The 17,633-nt window shown below is 35.9% G+C and overlaps 2 protein-coding genes across 3 annotated transcripts in view; both read right to left on the reverse strand.

The window, feature by feature from the left end:
• The window catches only part of LOC107689841 (tropomodulin-4-like), a 12,469-nt gene extending 6,893 nt beyond the window's left edge, over nucleotides 1–5,576 (reverse strand). The window contains exons 1-2 of one of the 2 annotated variants that reach the window (XM_016488005.1): nucleotides 5,334–5,576; nucleotides 1,169–1,331 (exon numbers count right to left, since the gene is read on the reverse strand). In XM_016488005.1, the coding sequence (XP_016343491.1) occupies nucleotides 1,169–1,276 (108 nt within the window). In that variant the 5' untranslated portion in view covers nucleotides 1,277–1,331; nucleotides 5,334–5,576. The remainder of the gene's footprint in view (nucleotides 1–1,168; nucleotides 1,332–5,333) is intronic. The other variant, XM_016488004.1, reaches the window with a different exon arrangement.
• Nucleotides 5,577–5,751: 175 nt separating this feature from the next.
• Nucleotides 5,752–11,219, reverse strand: vps72b (vacuolar protein sorting 72 homolog b). The gene is made up of 6 exons (XM_016488085.1): nucleotides 10,822–11,219; nucleotides 9,169–9,321; nucleotides 8,775–8,898; nucleotides 7,535–7,711; nucleotides 7,307–7,451; nucleotides 5,752–6,569 (listed from the first exon to the last, which is right to left on the reverse strand). The coding sequence occupies exons 1-6, from the start codon at nucleotides 10,936–10,938 to the stop codon at nucleotides 6,128–6,130; spliced, it is 1,158 nt and encodes a 385-aa protein (XP_016343571.1). The 5' UTR covers nucleotides 10,939–11,219; the 3' UTR covers nucleotides 5,752–6,127.
• Nucleotides 11,220–17,633: the final 6,414 nt, after the last annotated feature.

The raw sequence follows: 17,633 nt of genomic DNA on the forward strand, positions 1-17,633 counted from the left end.
TCGCATCATCCAGGTGGATGCTGCACACTGGTGGTGGATGAGGAGATACCCCCTGACAATGTAAAGCAATTTGAGTGCCTAGAAAAGTGCTATATAAATGTAAGGAATAATTATTATAATTATTATTATTATTAGCGGAAGCTAACAATTATGGTTTATAAAGTTTTAAATATGGATATTTATCTTACACTTGTTTAGGCTTGTTTAGCCTGTATATGCTCTCACTAAGTCAAATAATGAGAAAGAACCAAATTGCCTATCACAGCTATGCTGATGATACCCAGATTTACCTAGCCACTCGGTTATAAATCACTCAATGGCCTAGGACCTAAATACATTGCAGATATGCTCACTGAATATAAACCTAACAGACCACTCATTAGGATCATTACTCATCGATTCATTAGGATCGAATTAGAAATACCAAGGGTTCACACAAAAAAAGGGGAATCTGCTTTTAGCTATTTTGCCGCCCGCAGTTGGAATCAGCTTCCAGAAGAGATCAGATGTGCTAAAACATTAGACACGTTCAAATCTAGACTCAAAACTCATCTGTTTAGCTGTGCATTTATTGAATGAGCACTGTGCTATGTCCGAACTGATTGCACTGTATTTTATGTATGTATAATCATTTTCTATTTTTAACTGTCTTAAATTAATTTTAAATCAATTTTTAAATCATCTTCAAAGATTTTAAATTTCCTTGTTTTATTTTTGTGATTTTACTTTCTTTTATGTAAAGCACTTTGAATTACCATTGTGTAGGAAATGTGCTATATAAATAAACTTGCCTTGCCTTGCCTTACACAAATGCATCGCTTCACTTTAGAAGGCTTTATTAACCCCCCGGAGCCATGTGGATTACTTTTTATGATGGATGGATTCACTTTTTTGAACTTCTAAATCTCGACCATCATTCAGTGCCATTAAAAAGCTTCAAAGATCTAGGATGGCTTGAAGGTGAGTAAATCATGCGGTAATTTTCATTTTTGGGTGAACTATCCCTTTAAGCAACTAAGGGCAAAAAAAGTTGTGTAGTGTATTCCAGCCTTAAATTGCCTACCACTGGTGTCTCCTCAAAAATAAGTGCATGTGGCAAAACATTTCAAAGTCTACTCAAGTGTTACCTATCCATGCTTTAGTTTCAAACAGTTGTACGGCATAGTACCTCAGGGTCCATCTCCTGTAGTTCATACTCCAGCTTGTCCAGCTCTTCGGCGCTGAGGCCCCTGAGGATGGCATCCTCGTCAATGTCTCGGGGATCGCTCTTAGACATGCTTGCTGCTCGGTGGTACTCTCAATTCACACAGCTCGCCCAGAGACAGCGGACCCTGAGAGAGAGATAAGGTTTAAGCCAGTAACTTGTACAAAAAATCTTGTTTTACTATATTTGGCTTGCAAATAAGGCAAAATAATGGCTGCTTGCTTTATTCGGTCGCTCAATGCTTTCTGTAGAAGTTGAGAATGAATGGGAAAACCGTTCAAGCTTTCCAGTCCAAGTCACTTTCAGCCTGGCCAAAAGAGTCAGCCAATGAAGGGCACGATAGAAAACTGCTTGCATTGTTAAATGCCACAAAGCCCAGTTGAATTAAAAGGACAAGGCTAGCATTTGTGTACAGGAAGAGCTTTTGGGGGTCTGAAGGTACAAAGTACTTGGCAACAGAGATAGGACTTTCTGACAACACGATGTAATTACAGTAGACTGGCCGATTATATGGGACCATGAGGAAAGTACTCACTGCTTCTTTCATTCCAAGGCAGAGAGACAGAGAGAATCTTGTCTATTTTTAGTCTCTGATCAGTAACGCTTGGGTTTTGGGTTACCGTAAGGAGGAGAAGGTTAGAACTGTGAGGAGTTATCACTGGCTCACACTCATGTGAAGGTGGCCCATGCTGCCGCCCGTCCGCCTTGTGAAACAGAGTGATAGAGTCATGGGCTAGTCACCAGTTTCAGACCACCACACCCAAACTGGATCTACAACACAAACTACAGACAATACAGCCTAACATGTTGTGTAACTGACCTGAACTCATCCATCTGTAACTACATGTTGGAACATATTAAAAAATATTATCTTGTGTAAACTGATCTTAGATATTTTTACAGAGAATAAAAAAGACTACTGATACTGAAAGATTTTTGTATGTTTGCACATATATAATGTTAAAGAGTTTGAATTGCATCTACCACATCTGCTTGTAATCAAACTGAGATGGCTTTGCATAACACAAAGCTGAAGCTCTCCAAAAATGTCTGATTGTAGTCTTTCAGATGCTTTTGATGTGTAAATATTTCTAATCAAATTACTTCTCAATTTTTAGTCAAACTGTATGTCTGTAAGTTGGGCGATCAATGTTTACAATCATGTGGTAACCCCATTTGGAGACTAGTGAAGTAATGATCCATAAATATATGCTAATGAACATTACTGCTACATATCACACAATGAATCACAAGGGTCTGTTATGCTCTGCACTCTTCATACACTCCTGATGCTTGCTAAATAAAACATTAAAATATATCAAATAAAATAAAATTTTATTAAATAATGCTGATTATTAGAGTTAGCGATGGATGGTTTTACATTATGTGTTTGTTTTGGGTGTGTATTTGTGGTTGAGGTGTGAGACCAGAGTAGTGTGGCACTAATTTGTAAAGCCAGTGACACAAACACAGGATCACAGAGCTAAGAACAGAAAATAAAAACTAAAGATTGCACACATCAATCAACCCACCACAAGTTTACTGATTCCAGAAGCAGCGTTACCATTGCTAAACTCAGTCCTGACCTCATTTCAAGAATAATTATGAATCATTTGCAGAAAATTGTGTTGTTTATTCAGATTTAGTTACTTCAACTGCCTTTCGCTGGACTAACGGTAAAGCTAGAAATGCAAAAAAAAAAGAGGACTGAATGAAGTGGAGACAGGCTAAATTGCTTTGAATGAAAAATGTTTGCTTGATATGGCTAAAAGAAAACTATTGTTATATATCTAACTAAACATAAGTTCAACTGTGTAATCTCAGTTCTGAACAAATTCAAATTACACTATTTTATGTGAACTCCTAAATGACCTTACTTTCAGAAACTGGCAATGCATCTGACACCATTCTTTCAGGAACCTGTCAGTCTACAAGATTGACGGCTCAGGGATTATAAATAGCCATTATCTACTTTGTCTCTTCAATCTTACAATAAACATACAGGCCAAAAGCAGGCCTTCTGCCGACCAGGTGTCATCTTTTTGTGTTGTGCACATATCCCAGGAAAGAGCGGCTGTCTGCCTGTTCCTAACACCTGTTCTCACAGCTCCCAAAGGACACCAACTCAAGCCTTAAAAGTATTAGCTGAGTTTCACCTGTTCAGGCTCACTAGTTGTGAAAAGAGTTTTTTAAATTAGTCCGTCAACATGGAATCCTTGTTATTTTGCTGTTGCAAGGCAGCAGCCAACATTTGACCTTTCCAAATTGAGAAAATACTTCTTTAACTCAATTTATTTTTAGTCAGTACAGTAATTTAAAAAATCCAACACAACATACAAATTATAATTAGATTTTGATCTTTTAAATAAGAATTTCAATATCCTGTGATTGGCGTTCAATTGAATTGATTTGTGTATACTGAACAGATCATTTTAATCATTTTATATTTATTTGATCATTTTAATTAGAATCATTTTAAAAATGTCATAATACGGTGTTCTGACTTTAAATATTATAATGATTAAACTGCAAATCAAACAAACTAAATCTAATACGCCATGTGTATTGAATTGTTTAAGTAATTAAACTTGTGGAAAAAAAGAAAAACAATACTGACAGAACTAGGCAGAAATTCCACACTTTTAAAAATAAAGGTTCCAAAGAAGAACCTTCATCAGTAAACCGTATTTAAAAGAAGAACCATATTTTCTTAGTGTGAAGAACATCCAAAGAACCTTACTCCACTTTAAAGAACCTTTTGTCAAATGGAAAGGTTCCATGGACGTTAAAGGTTCCTCATGGAACCAAAGATGCCAATAAAGAACCTTTATTTTTAAGAGTGTAATGGAGTCTATGATTCCATGAAGAAACTTTAACATCCATGGAAACTGTCCATAAAGGTTTTTTACAGTGGAAAAAGATTCTTCAGATTCTTAAAACCTTCTTTACACTAAGCAAAAGAAGTGTTCATTAAAAGGTAAACCCAACATGGTTCTTCTATGGCATGTCTGCGAGAAAATACAACATTTGGAACCTTTATTTTTAGCCATCTGCTTTTTTCTTGTAAAACATGGCAATTTCAAACTGCAAACTGACTAAACATCTCCAAAAGCAACCTGACTCTGCTGACTGCTTTCCTTCTAGAGGCCATAAAGTTATTATCGTCCATATGACAAAAACTTTGGTTGGGTCTCAGAAACCCAATTCCCCCTCTGGAACTTCAGAAGGATGTAGAACAAATATTGAAATATTGGGCAACAACACATCAGATGCCATATCATCCACCATGAAACACCAAAAGTGACAACTCTCCTGATGTGCAGCAAGAGCCTAAAAACAACCTTCTTATTCAGATCCATAGTTCAGTTATGGAGTTTAATCATTGGGAGCATTTTCCAGCTGACACACACAGCTCATAAGACTTCACACTATTTGTAGGTTGACTTCACCAAGTCTAACCACCCAAGTGTAAAATTCCAAATCAACCCTCAGATTAATTTTAGCTTCACAAGTCAGCTACTTCCAGCTGCGTAAATCCTCTCTGCTTGCAAAGCTGCAGTGTGCAGCACTATTGCAAGCAAGGCTGGCTGGGAAAATAAGGGCTGTTTTGAAAACAAAAATATGTCTACGAACATTATGCCACCAAAAAAAAAAAAAAAGGATGACAATCGGCAGGTATTTAAAAAAAAAACTGCCACAAGATTGTTGTTTTGACATGCATTCACATCAACAGGTGCATCTGCAGACAGACTCTGCAAAACAATGTTCTCCATAAAGCCTTACTCTAAACCAAAAAAATGTATCCAACTAATCCAACAATATCTTGAGTCTCCAACGATCTACTAACTTGACCTTTAACCTTTTACTATACACTTTACACTACAAACCACCCACTGGGGCCTCTATCCATAAACTACACTGACTGACAAAATCACCAAAACAATAATTAATGCAATTAGCAGCTGAATGCAACCATTTTAAATTTCAAATAAATGAAATAGTCAATAAAAAAGCAAATCCTGCTTACTAAACATAACTATATAGTGTCCAAAAACGTATACTAATGTGGTCCTGGTGCTAAAAGAGAGACAGACATAGATTGCAGAAAGAAAGTGAATGTGTTACCTACCCTCACTAGGACTCAGAGCTGTTGGGATCTTCTGTACAGCAACTCTATGTTTGAAAACAGAGAATAGACCCTCGCTCGCCCCCCTCCCCGGTAGTCGTTTCCCCCTTAAGCCCTCCCTTCTTCGCTTGCTATCTGGTTTGAGCTGAGACAGGGATACGAGCTACTCTTCATGAGGTCAGCATTTCATTATTTTGGCTTTGAGAGAGATTAATGACTATGAAAGAGAGGGACAGAGAGAGTAGGCCGACACTGGCTGCAGAGAAGGTCCATGTAGTCATCTGTTTGAGTAACTCAGGTTTACTCATTAAACACGTAACATTTTAGTAGAGAGGAGTGACCTCTAGGGTACAGAGGCGGTATTGCAAGTCAGAGAGACCCCTGAATTTAATGTCGAAGTTTATACATTGGCTGCATTGAGTACTAAGTGGGTTCTTCTTTCCAACACAAACAAATTTTATAGATGGCCCACTTTTTTTTATTTTTAATTATTATAAAAAATAATGACATCTAAAACGCTACATGACAGCAATCTTTAATGCTGTTTTAAATAATACGGACACATTATAAATACATATCACTACATAGTCCATTAAATGAAACAGTGCATTTAAAAAAACAATAAATAAAGTTACATTAAGCATATATGCAAAAATCACATTCAACTATGCAGCTTATTGCACTTACAAATACACTGGACAGAGATTTGGCAGCAAACATTTTTATGCAGTTGTACTGTATGTCACCAAAGAACATTTATTATTTTTAGATAGATAGAAAGATAGATGTGTATTGTTCTACATGCCTTGTTTAATAATGATCTTCTGGCGCAGATTCTTTGCAGTGGTGTCGGCTGGAGTCGCTGTGCCAGTGGAGGGCAGGCCATGGGCCGCCACATACTTTTTATAGGCTTCCCGGATGATCCTAAAGGCTTGTACATTAGCGTAGGGAATGTCTGTGATGGGGTCTCGGTAGAGCGCTGGCTTATGGGTAACAGGGCAGATCTCCTGGACAGGAATTCGAGGAGGTGGGGACTGGGGAAAGAAACGCTGGAAGGATTCATCATCACTGAATGTGATGTAGCTGCGGGAGCATTTGGCAGGCCCTGATGACATGGAAGGGTTTACAGCAGCTGTGTTTGCGGAGACGACACTAGGCGGCGCAGTAAGGGTTGATTCTGACTGGGAAAGAGCTTGTGGAGGGTGAGGGCCTGGATTCTGCTGGGCGTCTTGGTCCAAACTGTTAATGAGATGTGAAGATAAAATATATATAAAGATAAAAATATAGAGGTGTAATCATGTTTTTCTCCTTAAAGTTTTACACAATTTTGAAATGATGTGCATAGACAAATTATGTGTAATATATATATTACATACCTGTATATATGAAATAGTTTTTTCCACAACCATAACAAAGATGAAAATCTTTAACTCTTCAAACTTTAACATTTACAATTAACATTTAGCTTAATTAATAAATCTGAGTTTAATTGATTTATATTAATATTTATTAATTCATTAAGAATTATCCAAATTTTTCATTTGTATAAATTGATTTTTTTTTTAAATATTGTTTCTTTTGAAATTTTGTTTTTAATTTTTTATTCTATTTATATAATACTTAAAGCATGCTTAACATGTTTATTTAAATTTAAAAAAAGAGTTGTTTAAAAAAAAAATGTAAATGATGTCTGTACGCATGAGATTACTCAAAACAAAATTTCTCAGTTCACCTCTAAATAGAAAAAAATCACATTTGTTTTTGTTTTTTTAGTTAAAATTAATGAATGGAGGAGTATTTGTAAACATGAGAACACTTCAGAGACTTTATCTACATACTGTATTTTTAAGTGCCAAGCAATATAAAGGTTAGATAGATAAAAGCACCCACTCAAAGACAATAGAAGTCTAAAGTCTAAAAAGCAAGAGAAGTAAAAAGTAAACAGTCAGTAAGAGATGAGGAACCAGGTGAAGTACCCCTCTACATCCACGTTTTCCTCTTTAAGAGTGACGTCAGACACCAGTGGCATGAGCACAGAGTGATATCGGATAACAGATCCCACACACTGACGCTTCATATGAACCTGACGTTTCTTATCTGCCTCCAAACGCTCATAGTTTTCTGTCAAAAAAATCACAAACAGCTATTAGCATTCAAGTTTTATAGACAGAACAATTTGCAGTTATCAGTTATCAATTCCTCACCCAGTGATCGAAGGTTAATCTGTGCTGTGACCTTGGCCTCTGCTAAAAGTTCAGCCTGGGTCAAAGGTCGCTCATGTCTTGTACCCTTTCTTCGACGCGGAGCAACCTGCCTCTCCTGCAGTCTCAGGTACGTCAGCCGTGTGTGTTCTGTTGTTGACTGACGCACCGATGTCCTGTCTAAGACAAAAACAATTTCAAGGTTTACTAACATTTACTATAACTCTCTCCACGGTTTATGATGTGGTCGCTACGTGCTTAAATTGTTGCCATTCAAGGAAGAGATGTAAACTTGACTTATTGACAGCTTCCCCAACAAACACATTTTATTGCACTGGAAATCATCTAATTCACGTGAAGAAGAAACAATGACTTCAGAACCTGATGTGGTTTATGCAGAAAGAAAGTGGTTTATGAGTATATTGTAAATGTGTAATCAGAGGTTCATAGAAATTGTTATTAGTTTTGTAAATCTCTGTTATCATTAACATCTACTCACTTCCTGTTGGATAATGTTGTTGATACATACTGTTTGCTTTTTTCATAGAAACTATTTTTATGGCAGTCAATTCCTTGGAAAGAGGAAGGGTACAAAAAAAAGAAAAAAGAAAGAAAATAATACTGTTTGTGTGTCACTGCATAAAAATAATAAGGAAAAATAGTCCGATTTTAAGCAACTAAAAATCACATAAAACTATAAAAATTGATAAATGAGAATAACTGATATATTTCCACACATTCATAAAATTATTTGAAAATATGAAAATATACAGAATAATATATTGCGTTAATACAATATTACTATATAGCACTCAATCCATCAAGTTAAACGTCAAATCATCTTCCACCCACCATGTTGCCATGATTTTAACAAGAAATCCAACTGTCCAAAAATCTAAAAAAATATATATATATATTTCTTATCAGTAAAAACTTTATTTCTGATATAGCTACCATTTCAAATATTTTCATTTATGACATGTGTAACTATGCAAACAATAAAGTGAGACAAAACCTCATGAATAAATTCAGCTTTATCTGAACCTATGTGTTAACTCATGAAAGAGAAATGAATTAATTGAGTGTTTCAATTAAGATATTACATATAAAAAATATACTGCACTACATTTTTATTACATGTATCAATATATAGCAATACATGGTCCATGCATATATTGTGGTATAAGCACTAGTTTCCTAATATGTCACATGTGCATGTGTAAATAAAGTGCAAAAGTCTCACTCTTGCTGATGTCCTCCTGTAGTTCAGGGGGGTTGTATTTGTTGATCTTTGTCTTGTCTGTCCTCCTGGGCAGTTCAGCCAGTTTCCTTTGTTTTGGTTTTTGCCGCACCACTTTAACTGGCTCCTACACAAACACAAGGTTCTGGGATTACAAGTGGAGTAAATATGAAAATTCTGTCATTATTTACTTTCTGTACAGAATGTACTAGTCATTATTTTATATACAATTCCCAGGAATAAGGACTGAAACTTCAAAAAGGACGCAAAAGCACCATAAATGAATCATAAAACTAGCCCATACGACTCATGCACTATATTACCAGTCATCTGAAGCTATTTATGGTAGCTTTTTATTATGGTTTTATGGTTCTTTTTCTTAGCAACTCTCCTGTACCTTGTAGGCTTTGGTCACCACTCTGCTCTTTCGACGCGGCCCATCCTCCTCCTGCTCGCTGTCGGGTTCATCCCCTTCATCAATGTCAAAGTCACTGTCCACCTCATCTTCCGTTTCAGACAAGTCACCCTTATATTCTTCATCACCTGATTCCTGCAGAAATCACGTTTTCAGGACTCAAAGACACAGAGACACTAGACAGGTGCATATTATTCGCATTATGCATGGATTACATTCAATTAGATTAAATAGTGTATACAATATGTGACCCTGCACCACAAAACCAGTCAAAAGTTGCACTGGTATATTTGTAGCAATAGCCAAAAATACACTATATAGGGCCAAATTTATCGATTTTTCTTTTATGCCAAAAATCATTAGGATATTAAGTAAAGACCAAGTTCCATGAAGATATTTTGTAAATTTCCTACCGTAAATATATCAAAACTTAATTTTTGATTAGTAATATGCATTGCTAAGAACTTCATTTTGGACAGCTTTAAAGGTGTTTTTGTCTTCTTCTTTTTTTTTGCACCCTCAGATTCCAGATTTTTTAAATAGTTGTATCGGCCAAATATTGCAGTAGCCCCTCAATGCAGAACACAAAATCCAGGGGGCGTGGTTGGATCCACATCTAGGGGGTGGAGATTGGTAGGTTTATGTATATGTAAGATGGGAGGAGTTGGATCTGGATCCAACCACGGCCCCTGGATCTTGTGTTCTGCAGTGAGGACCATCTCAAATATTGTCCTATCCTAACAAACCATATATCAATGGAAAGCTTATTTATTCGTATAAATCTCAATTTCAAACAATTGACCCTCATGACCAGTTTTGTGGTCCAGGGTCATATATATAATATCTGATTTATTAGAATAATGCATGTATTAAATGAACTGTTAATATAATAAACATCTGATCACCCTTTTGTATAAATCTATTAATGCTTTGTATAAATTTGTTGAAATACATGTCTGCCCTATTATTGTGTTCTTTATAGAGATATATATACTTAACCTTACACAAAAATAAATGTACATACATTTTCCTTATGTACTAATGTATATAATAATTATGTATTGAATATATTAAATTAAATTAATTATTAATTAACAAAAATATACAGAACAATATATTATGTTAATATATTACAACATATTAAATACATAAGGATTTGCAGCTTTACGTGTATAGAAAATGTGGCTATATTTATATATTTATATTGTAATGTACATTCAGTTAGAATATATAATTTATACAATATATACCATATCTAATTTATTAGAATAACAGATTTTTGAAGCTGCTTTAAAACATGAATTGTGAAAATCTCTATACAATACATTGAGTTTAGCTAAATGGAAAGTGTAGCACATAACCAAACATACAGAATAACTAAATGTGAAATAATCAAAATGTAAAATTATATACAAAAACACGTATAAATATTATATACTGTGTATAAATTCCTTTTTTTATGATTATTATTTTTTAACTATATAAAAGCACAATGACTCCATAAAGTCATGTGATAAAGATCTCCTGACAGTCTCAAGTCCAAACGTTCATGCCGAAGTATAAATGTATTACAGCTGCGGACATGTGTCAACACAAGCCCATGGCAAGCTGTACAGGTGATATTTCATCACTCACGTCGTGAAATCCTCCATAGGTGGTCTTGTAGAACTCATCCTCCTCCTCTGCATCCAGCAGTCTGGACATGCGGTTTCCCGCAGTCTTTCGAGGAGCCCTGCTGAAAGCTAAACTCATCCTGACACCTAACGCTATTTCACAGATATGTAAAGACGATACGATGGGTATTTATAATTTAAATTAATGACATGACAAGTTAAAATAGAGCAGGTGACCAGATTTCAGGATAGGACTCAAATCTGTTGCGTAAAGCAAAATATTACTGCATCATCAGGAGCGCATCTGAAGGTTTTCAAAATTGTATCAGATCATACCAGCTTGACAGCTGAATAAATGTCAGACTCACTAGCCTAATGTGGTATTAAGAGAGTAATCGATGTAGAGATCTTGCTCCAGACCAAACTAATAGAACGAGGAGATTCATCCGCAGCCGCCAGGAGGAGACAGAGGTACAGTGAGGACGACTGCACTGAAGTACCCTCGTGTCCGGAAATGATTATTCAAGTTCATCTTCTGAACTCTCGCATAACACCAGCTGTAACGTTGCCAATTAAAATGACAGCAGGAAATTATATGAGTCATTCTATGAAACAGGTTTTCTCATTCAAGTCACAAAATGATTTGGTCTGGAAAATTTTCCCATTACTTTTCCAGTCTTTTATAAAAACAAATGTTATAAAATCTCCACAAACAAAAAACAGCATTTACCAAATGAAATGATTTAATAGCGGACATAAACTGAAACATATAAACTAAAATTGATTTAAAAATAATATTTTGGTTTATTCTTAAGTAACTTGTGACAGAATGTGGCTGCTGTTCTCCTTGTTATTAAAGGGGTCATATGATGTTGCTAAAAATAACATTATTTGGTGTATTTGGTGTAATGAAATGTGTTTATGTGGTTTAAGGTTCAAAAAACATTATAGTTTCTCCTCTATGCCCCGCCTTTCTGAAACGCGTCGATTTTTACAAAGCTCATCGGTCTGAAAAAGCAAGGGGTATGCTGATTGGCCAGCTATCCAGTGTGTTGTGATTGGCTGAATTCCTCAAGCGTGTGACGGAAATGTTACTTCGCTTACCTTATTGTGATGCCTGCGGCAACCACATGTGACGACCCCGGGCTGGACTCCGCTTCGTCCACGGTGAAAGCCGATCCGGCGATCGACAGCGCGAAGTTGAAGTATTTCCTCAGCAACCAGCACAGATCAGCTCCAGGCATGACGAAGCGATATCGTCCTCTTTTGGAAGACCAAACAAAGTAGTTTCGCTTTCACAACGAAGCACACAGCGCCTTCACAACATTGCGGCAGCAACAATACTACAGCGAGAATAAAAGTTACGCCTTCTTTCTTTGTGTGAACATTTGGGCGGCGTTATGCAAATCTTCCCACATAGTGATGTAGATATGTGGGGGCGTGTTAGAACGAGCCATTTTAGGTAGGTGTGGCTGACTCTGAACTTTTATAAAGAATATCTCTTTGGATTTGAGACTTTAGTCTTGCAACTTTACAGATCTTCTTTACGCACCAAGAGCTTGTAACACTCCAAAGAGAGCATCCAAGCATCCAAGTGTCAGCAATATGATGTTTCTATAAATAGTAGAAAATTTATGTTATGCTTGATGAATCAAATTATGACTGTTAAATGAGAGTAGAACGTGGCAACTTTTGAACTTGGCTCTTCTGAAAACTGTTTAGTGCACTTCATCAAATGTTATAAACTCCTGTCATGGAATAACTCATATATTTTTTTAGAAAAGATCATTAATTTGATCTTTTTAATGATTGGCAATGCCATTTGTACATAGCATTTAGTCTAAAAAAAAAAAAAAACTCAATGAAACCCTAAAAAAGTTCTTCACATATTTCAGATATGAACTGTATCAATCAGAAATTAAAGCAGCATTCCAAAACAACATTCCATTGTCATTGTTTTGCATGTTGTCATGAAAGACTCACGACGTCCAAAAATGCATTCAGACCATTTTTCCCAGGCCAGTTACACTGAAAGAGACTGATTCTTGTGAAGATGGCCACTCACTTATCAATCCCTGTAAATGTGAGACATACTTCAGATTAGCCAAGTAGCTTTGATTGTTATTTAATACACAAGGATTTGCTGCCAGTCAATTATTAAAGGCATGAGGCATTTTGAAGACCAATATTTTAAGTAGAATGAATGTGAAAATTGGCTGTTGGCCATTGGTCTTCAAATGCCTGGGGACTTACCTTTGTGGGTTTGAGGGGGAAATGCCAAGCCCAAACCAATTCAACGGTTTAAAAAAAATTTTTGCAAAAGTTCATGGTGAAAAACCTTGAGACAGAGAACCACCACTCATTTTACAGGAAAGTTGAATTTAATACAAAACAACAACACAGTGTCAAACTGTAATTCTTTAAATGAGACAGGTACTCATTACAGGACTAGAAAGTTAAAATCTACCTTAATTAATTGCATCTTGTCAATGATTAAAATAAACCATTCTTGGGTTGTGAGAAGAATTCCCCAAGAGGTGAAGATCATGTGAATTCCATGATTCCGTATTTGCTTTCCCTTTCCTGGTCTGGGAAAGGTTAAAGCACACATCCATTGCCACCCATGCAGATCTCTCTTGTTCATCCAGCCACACATGAGAATATCCAAATTTCCCTTGATGACCATTACGCAGGGATTTTCAAACAATGTATAAAATGTAATTTACCAAAACGGTGCTCATTGTATTTTTAATCTCTGAATTTACCATAGACAATATGCTTTTGCTAGTCTTTTCTGGGGAAAAAAAGTGCATGAAGCACTGACAGAACCCAATTGTCCTTGGAACAAAGCTGCAGTGTGTGTTTTAAGCAAACATTCAGTGTCATTCCTTCTCAACCCATTTACATTCATTTGAAAACCAAAGGTAAAACATGTGCACACCCACAAACCCTATCCTAACTACAAAGTTGACATACTTTAAATGTATGCTTGCTGTGTTACCCAAAAAGCAAGCAGATTTGTTTTGAAGGCTGTTAAAATGTTCTAAATTCCTACTCTGTTATGCATTCACTTCCTCCCACGCCAAAGGTTATTTACAGCAGAGGTGTGCTATAGCATATCAGTAAGGAATAAGGAAGATGTTGGTTCCAAGATATGGAAATGTAATGCAGATGTAATGCTTCCCTCTGCCAGATTACAACCATTCTCTATTCAGAACTTGAAGTTCTAGAACAGCTCTAGAATCATGTGAACCAGCTGATTCTAGAATTTATGTGGAGAATGAGCGGGTTTCGGCTTTTAAAAGAATGCTGATGCCCTCAATGAGCGCTTTGTATTCAGAATGGCATTTGGTTTCTTTTTTCTTTGATGTCTGGCTTTCGTCTCATTTTTTTCCCTTTCTCTCTCCCTCCCGCTGTCTTTTTAGAATGCAAAAACATTGGTGAAACTGAGAAGGGGCATGTTCATTCACAGAAGAAATCGAAGCTCCCCCTAACTAACTTGAATTATACTGCACTGACATTGCTAGTGTTTACAAGCTGGAGTCTGTTTGTTGTTGTTGTGCGGTACAGAGCTCAAAGGCTCTATCGTGGGCAGTGTGATTGGTACCATATGAAGGATGGCGTTGTTTGGGCCTCTGAACACAGATATCATTCAGGAGAGAGCTGAATTGGAATATGATCTCACAACTCTGGAATGTGAAAACACGCTGCTGCCGGGAAACAAGCTTTGTGGGGGTGTTACATATCCCCCATTTAGGCCAGTCTGGTACACGGACCACACGCTGCTGAAATGAGAGGCTAGATTAGATCAGAGGAAATGATAGATGAATCACGGGAATGTTAGACATCAGACAGAAATGGTGGATAAATGTTTCCTTATAAAGGTCTGTTGTCCAGTGTGTGTGTAGAGAAACACAGTGCATTGAGAACAAAACTAGTCCAGTTTGACTTGTGCTTGACCCAGTTAGCAGCAATTGGTAGAGCAAATCTCAAAGAGACACGTATGTTTAAAGGTATTTCTGTTATATAATTTTGTTGAGTCGATAAATTAGGTTTAGTTTGCTTTTGTTTGGGCTGTCATTCCCTTCTGCATCATTGTCCATGTCAAAAGCATTACATCGTGATATTACATAAGGCCACTGGTTCTGTTTGGGCATGTTCAGAGACCGGACTTATGTTTTGACCTCAGAACAGAATGTTTTTGTCTGAATCCGTGCTGACGTAATGTCTCAGATGTCCAGCCCACCGCTCACTCACATCATGACTTCTTTTTTCCTGAAGCAGAGAGAAGAATATACCAGATCAAGACTAAAACATCCTTTATCATCAGCATGCTTTTGAAACTTAATTTATCTGGCATTTTTCACAAATAAGGAACAAAATAGCGCTGAAACTCTCAAAAATGACAAATATTTCCACAAATGGTTTGCAGAAGGAATTGTATTCAACTCTCAGAAGGTTAAACTACCTAAAAAAAAATTGTTTTGCCATTTTTGTAACATTGTTACCAATTTAGGGCATCTAAATACAACTTAAAACCCATACAGCAATGATGTACTGTTATGTAATAGTTATTTCTAGCAATAAATATTAAATAAACAAAATGAAACGGAAAAATTCAGCAGGTAGCAGGGTTGAAAATTTAGCCTAACAAAGCTGTCGCTCAACAGAAGCTATAGTTAGTTCACTGGTTAGTTTGTAGTTATCATGTAAGATTTTTTTTTAATGTTTTTGCTCACCAAGGCTGTGATAATTTATTCAGAAATACAGTAAGTAGAGTAATATTGTGAAATATTATTATACTTCAAAATAGCTGTTTTCTATTTTAATATATTTTAATTCATAAATCCCCGTGATGGCAAAGTTGAATTTTCAATAGCCATAACTCCAATCTCCAATTCTCCAATTCTAATATGCTAATTTGGTGCTCAGGAAACATTTTTTATCATTATCAATGTTGAAAACTGTTGATTTTTGTGGAAACTGTGGCACATTTCTTTCAGGAATCTTTAATGAATAGAAAGTTTAAAAACAGCATTTATGTGAAATAACAGTCTTTACTGTCACTTTTGATCAATTTGATGCATCCTGTGGGACATAAGCCAAAAACTAAAGCTAAATGGCAGATACATGCTAACTATTTATTATTAGTTATGTTGACAATTATTAAAGACCACTCTAAACTGGAAAGATTTGCACACTTATATATAACATCTCTGAAAAAGTTTATCAATGCAGACATTTGAAACTGCCAAGCAGGCAGTAAACCCATTTACCAACAGCATCACTTTTCTTGTATAAATAATGATATACCAAAGTGTGAAAATATGCCATAAATCAGTTTAAAAGTGTCCAGTATCAGAGTGCATACAGAAGTAAACACCGCAGCAGGCACAAGTGACTGAAAGGTGGGCAGTTAAAATGACAAGACATATCTCATCCAAACATACACTGATATACACACCCTTTACTGACAATACAGCTGCTGCATGTGTCAAGCACATTATGTTCTTAAATACACAACCTGCCATAGGCTACGTGTGAGGAAGCATAAAGGTTGCAAAGTTGATTGCGCGAACATAAGCTAAAACCAACAGTGCAAATTTAACTTTTCACAGTGTACAAAAGTGATAAACTGACTCATTAATATTAAGATATGATTTTATTGTTTATTTTGTTGTTTATTTTGGTTTAAAATGTGCTTTTGGTCATTGAACAGAAAGAAGTCAAGGTGTATTCTCCTTCAGGCATGTAACCATCAAATCCAGATTCGTTTGAAGGGTGCGACGCATTCCAGTCATAGTACCTGGCTGAACACTCATAGTTAGAGGCATGTAGACTGTTAACTAACCTCATCAAACAACATCCACTTATCCTTCATCACCCACAGAACGAAACTATGAGGCACTAACAAGATATCCTTTATATAGGCCTCTGCATGCACTTATGGATCATTTTGCGGTGTCTGTCACCTTTTGATATAAACAAACTCTGATATTCCTTTAAAGCTTTGTGGTTGTCATTTGTCATGTCTAATGAAGATGCAGTTTGTCTTCAGATAACATTGTAAATGAATGTGAATCAGAATGGTTTTACTGGTTTGGTAAGAAAACACAGAAGTGAAATGAACAGGCTTTTCTTTTCCTCTAATGAAAATTGCCAAAATGTATCATTAATTGAAAAAAAAATTATGCAAAAGACACTGACAAAGTATTCGCAAGACTATGCAAACAATATGCAAACAATGACTATGACAAAAAAACAAGACAAAAGACAGAATGAAAGGAATGTTGCAAGTCACAGGAAGTACATACAGAAACTGTAAAAATGCTATGTAAAAAAAAAAAACATTTCTTGTTAGTTAAGTACATTTGGGTTTTGTGTTACATCTTATGTTGTTAAATGAATGTTTGTTGGATCATTTTAGTGTTGTGTGTTACCATGATAGTGTTTTGTATTTGTTTGTATGAAATTCATATATTTACCTCAACTTGTGGGAAAGCTATGTGTGATGTGCTTTGATTCTACATCTGACTTTCTTATTACAACCTGTGTTTTTAGGTTGTTTCAGTGTAAAGGTACGAAACAGATTTTAGTACTTCAGTAGGTTGGTATTTAACATTATATTTGTTAATAAATTAGACTTTTTGTACATTTAAGTTCAATCCGTAAAATCTAAAAAATGCTACCACAACGTTCTTGCAACCACAGCTACTACTAAATTTCACTGATCTTTCTACGAAGAACTTTTCGATTAGAAAAAACTTCATGATACTGTAGCAAAATTAAGCAATGAAACTCTAATATGAAATCACAGGTTTAACATTTGAGATT

The sequence above is a fragment of the Sinocyclocheilus anshuiensis genome, unplaced genomic scaffold (genome assembly GCF_001515605.1).
Source record: "Sinocyclocheilus anshuiensis isolate Anshui unplaced genomic scaffold, SAMN03320099.WGS_v1.1 scaffold1239, whole genome shotgun sequence".
Classification (NCBI taxonomy): Eukaryota; Metazoa; Chordata; class Actinopteri; order Cypriniformes; family Cyprinidae; genus Sinocyclocheilus; species Sinocyclocheilus anshuiensis.

Coding starts and splice junctions, on each gene's coding strand:
- vps72b (XM_016488085.1), bottom strand. CDS start 10,938: ATGAGTTTAGCTTTCAGCAGGGCTCCTCGAAAGACTGCGGGAAACCGC. Junction 7,712..8,774: donor ACAGGAGGACATCAGCAAGA/GTGAGACTTTTG, acceptor TTTTTGTCTTAG/ACAGGACATCGGTGCGTCAG. Junction 7,452..7,534: donor GATTAACCTTCGATCACTGG/GTGAGGAATTGA, acceptor TTTTTTTGACAG/AAAACTATGAGCGTTTGGAG.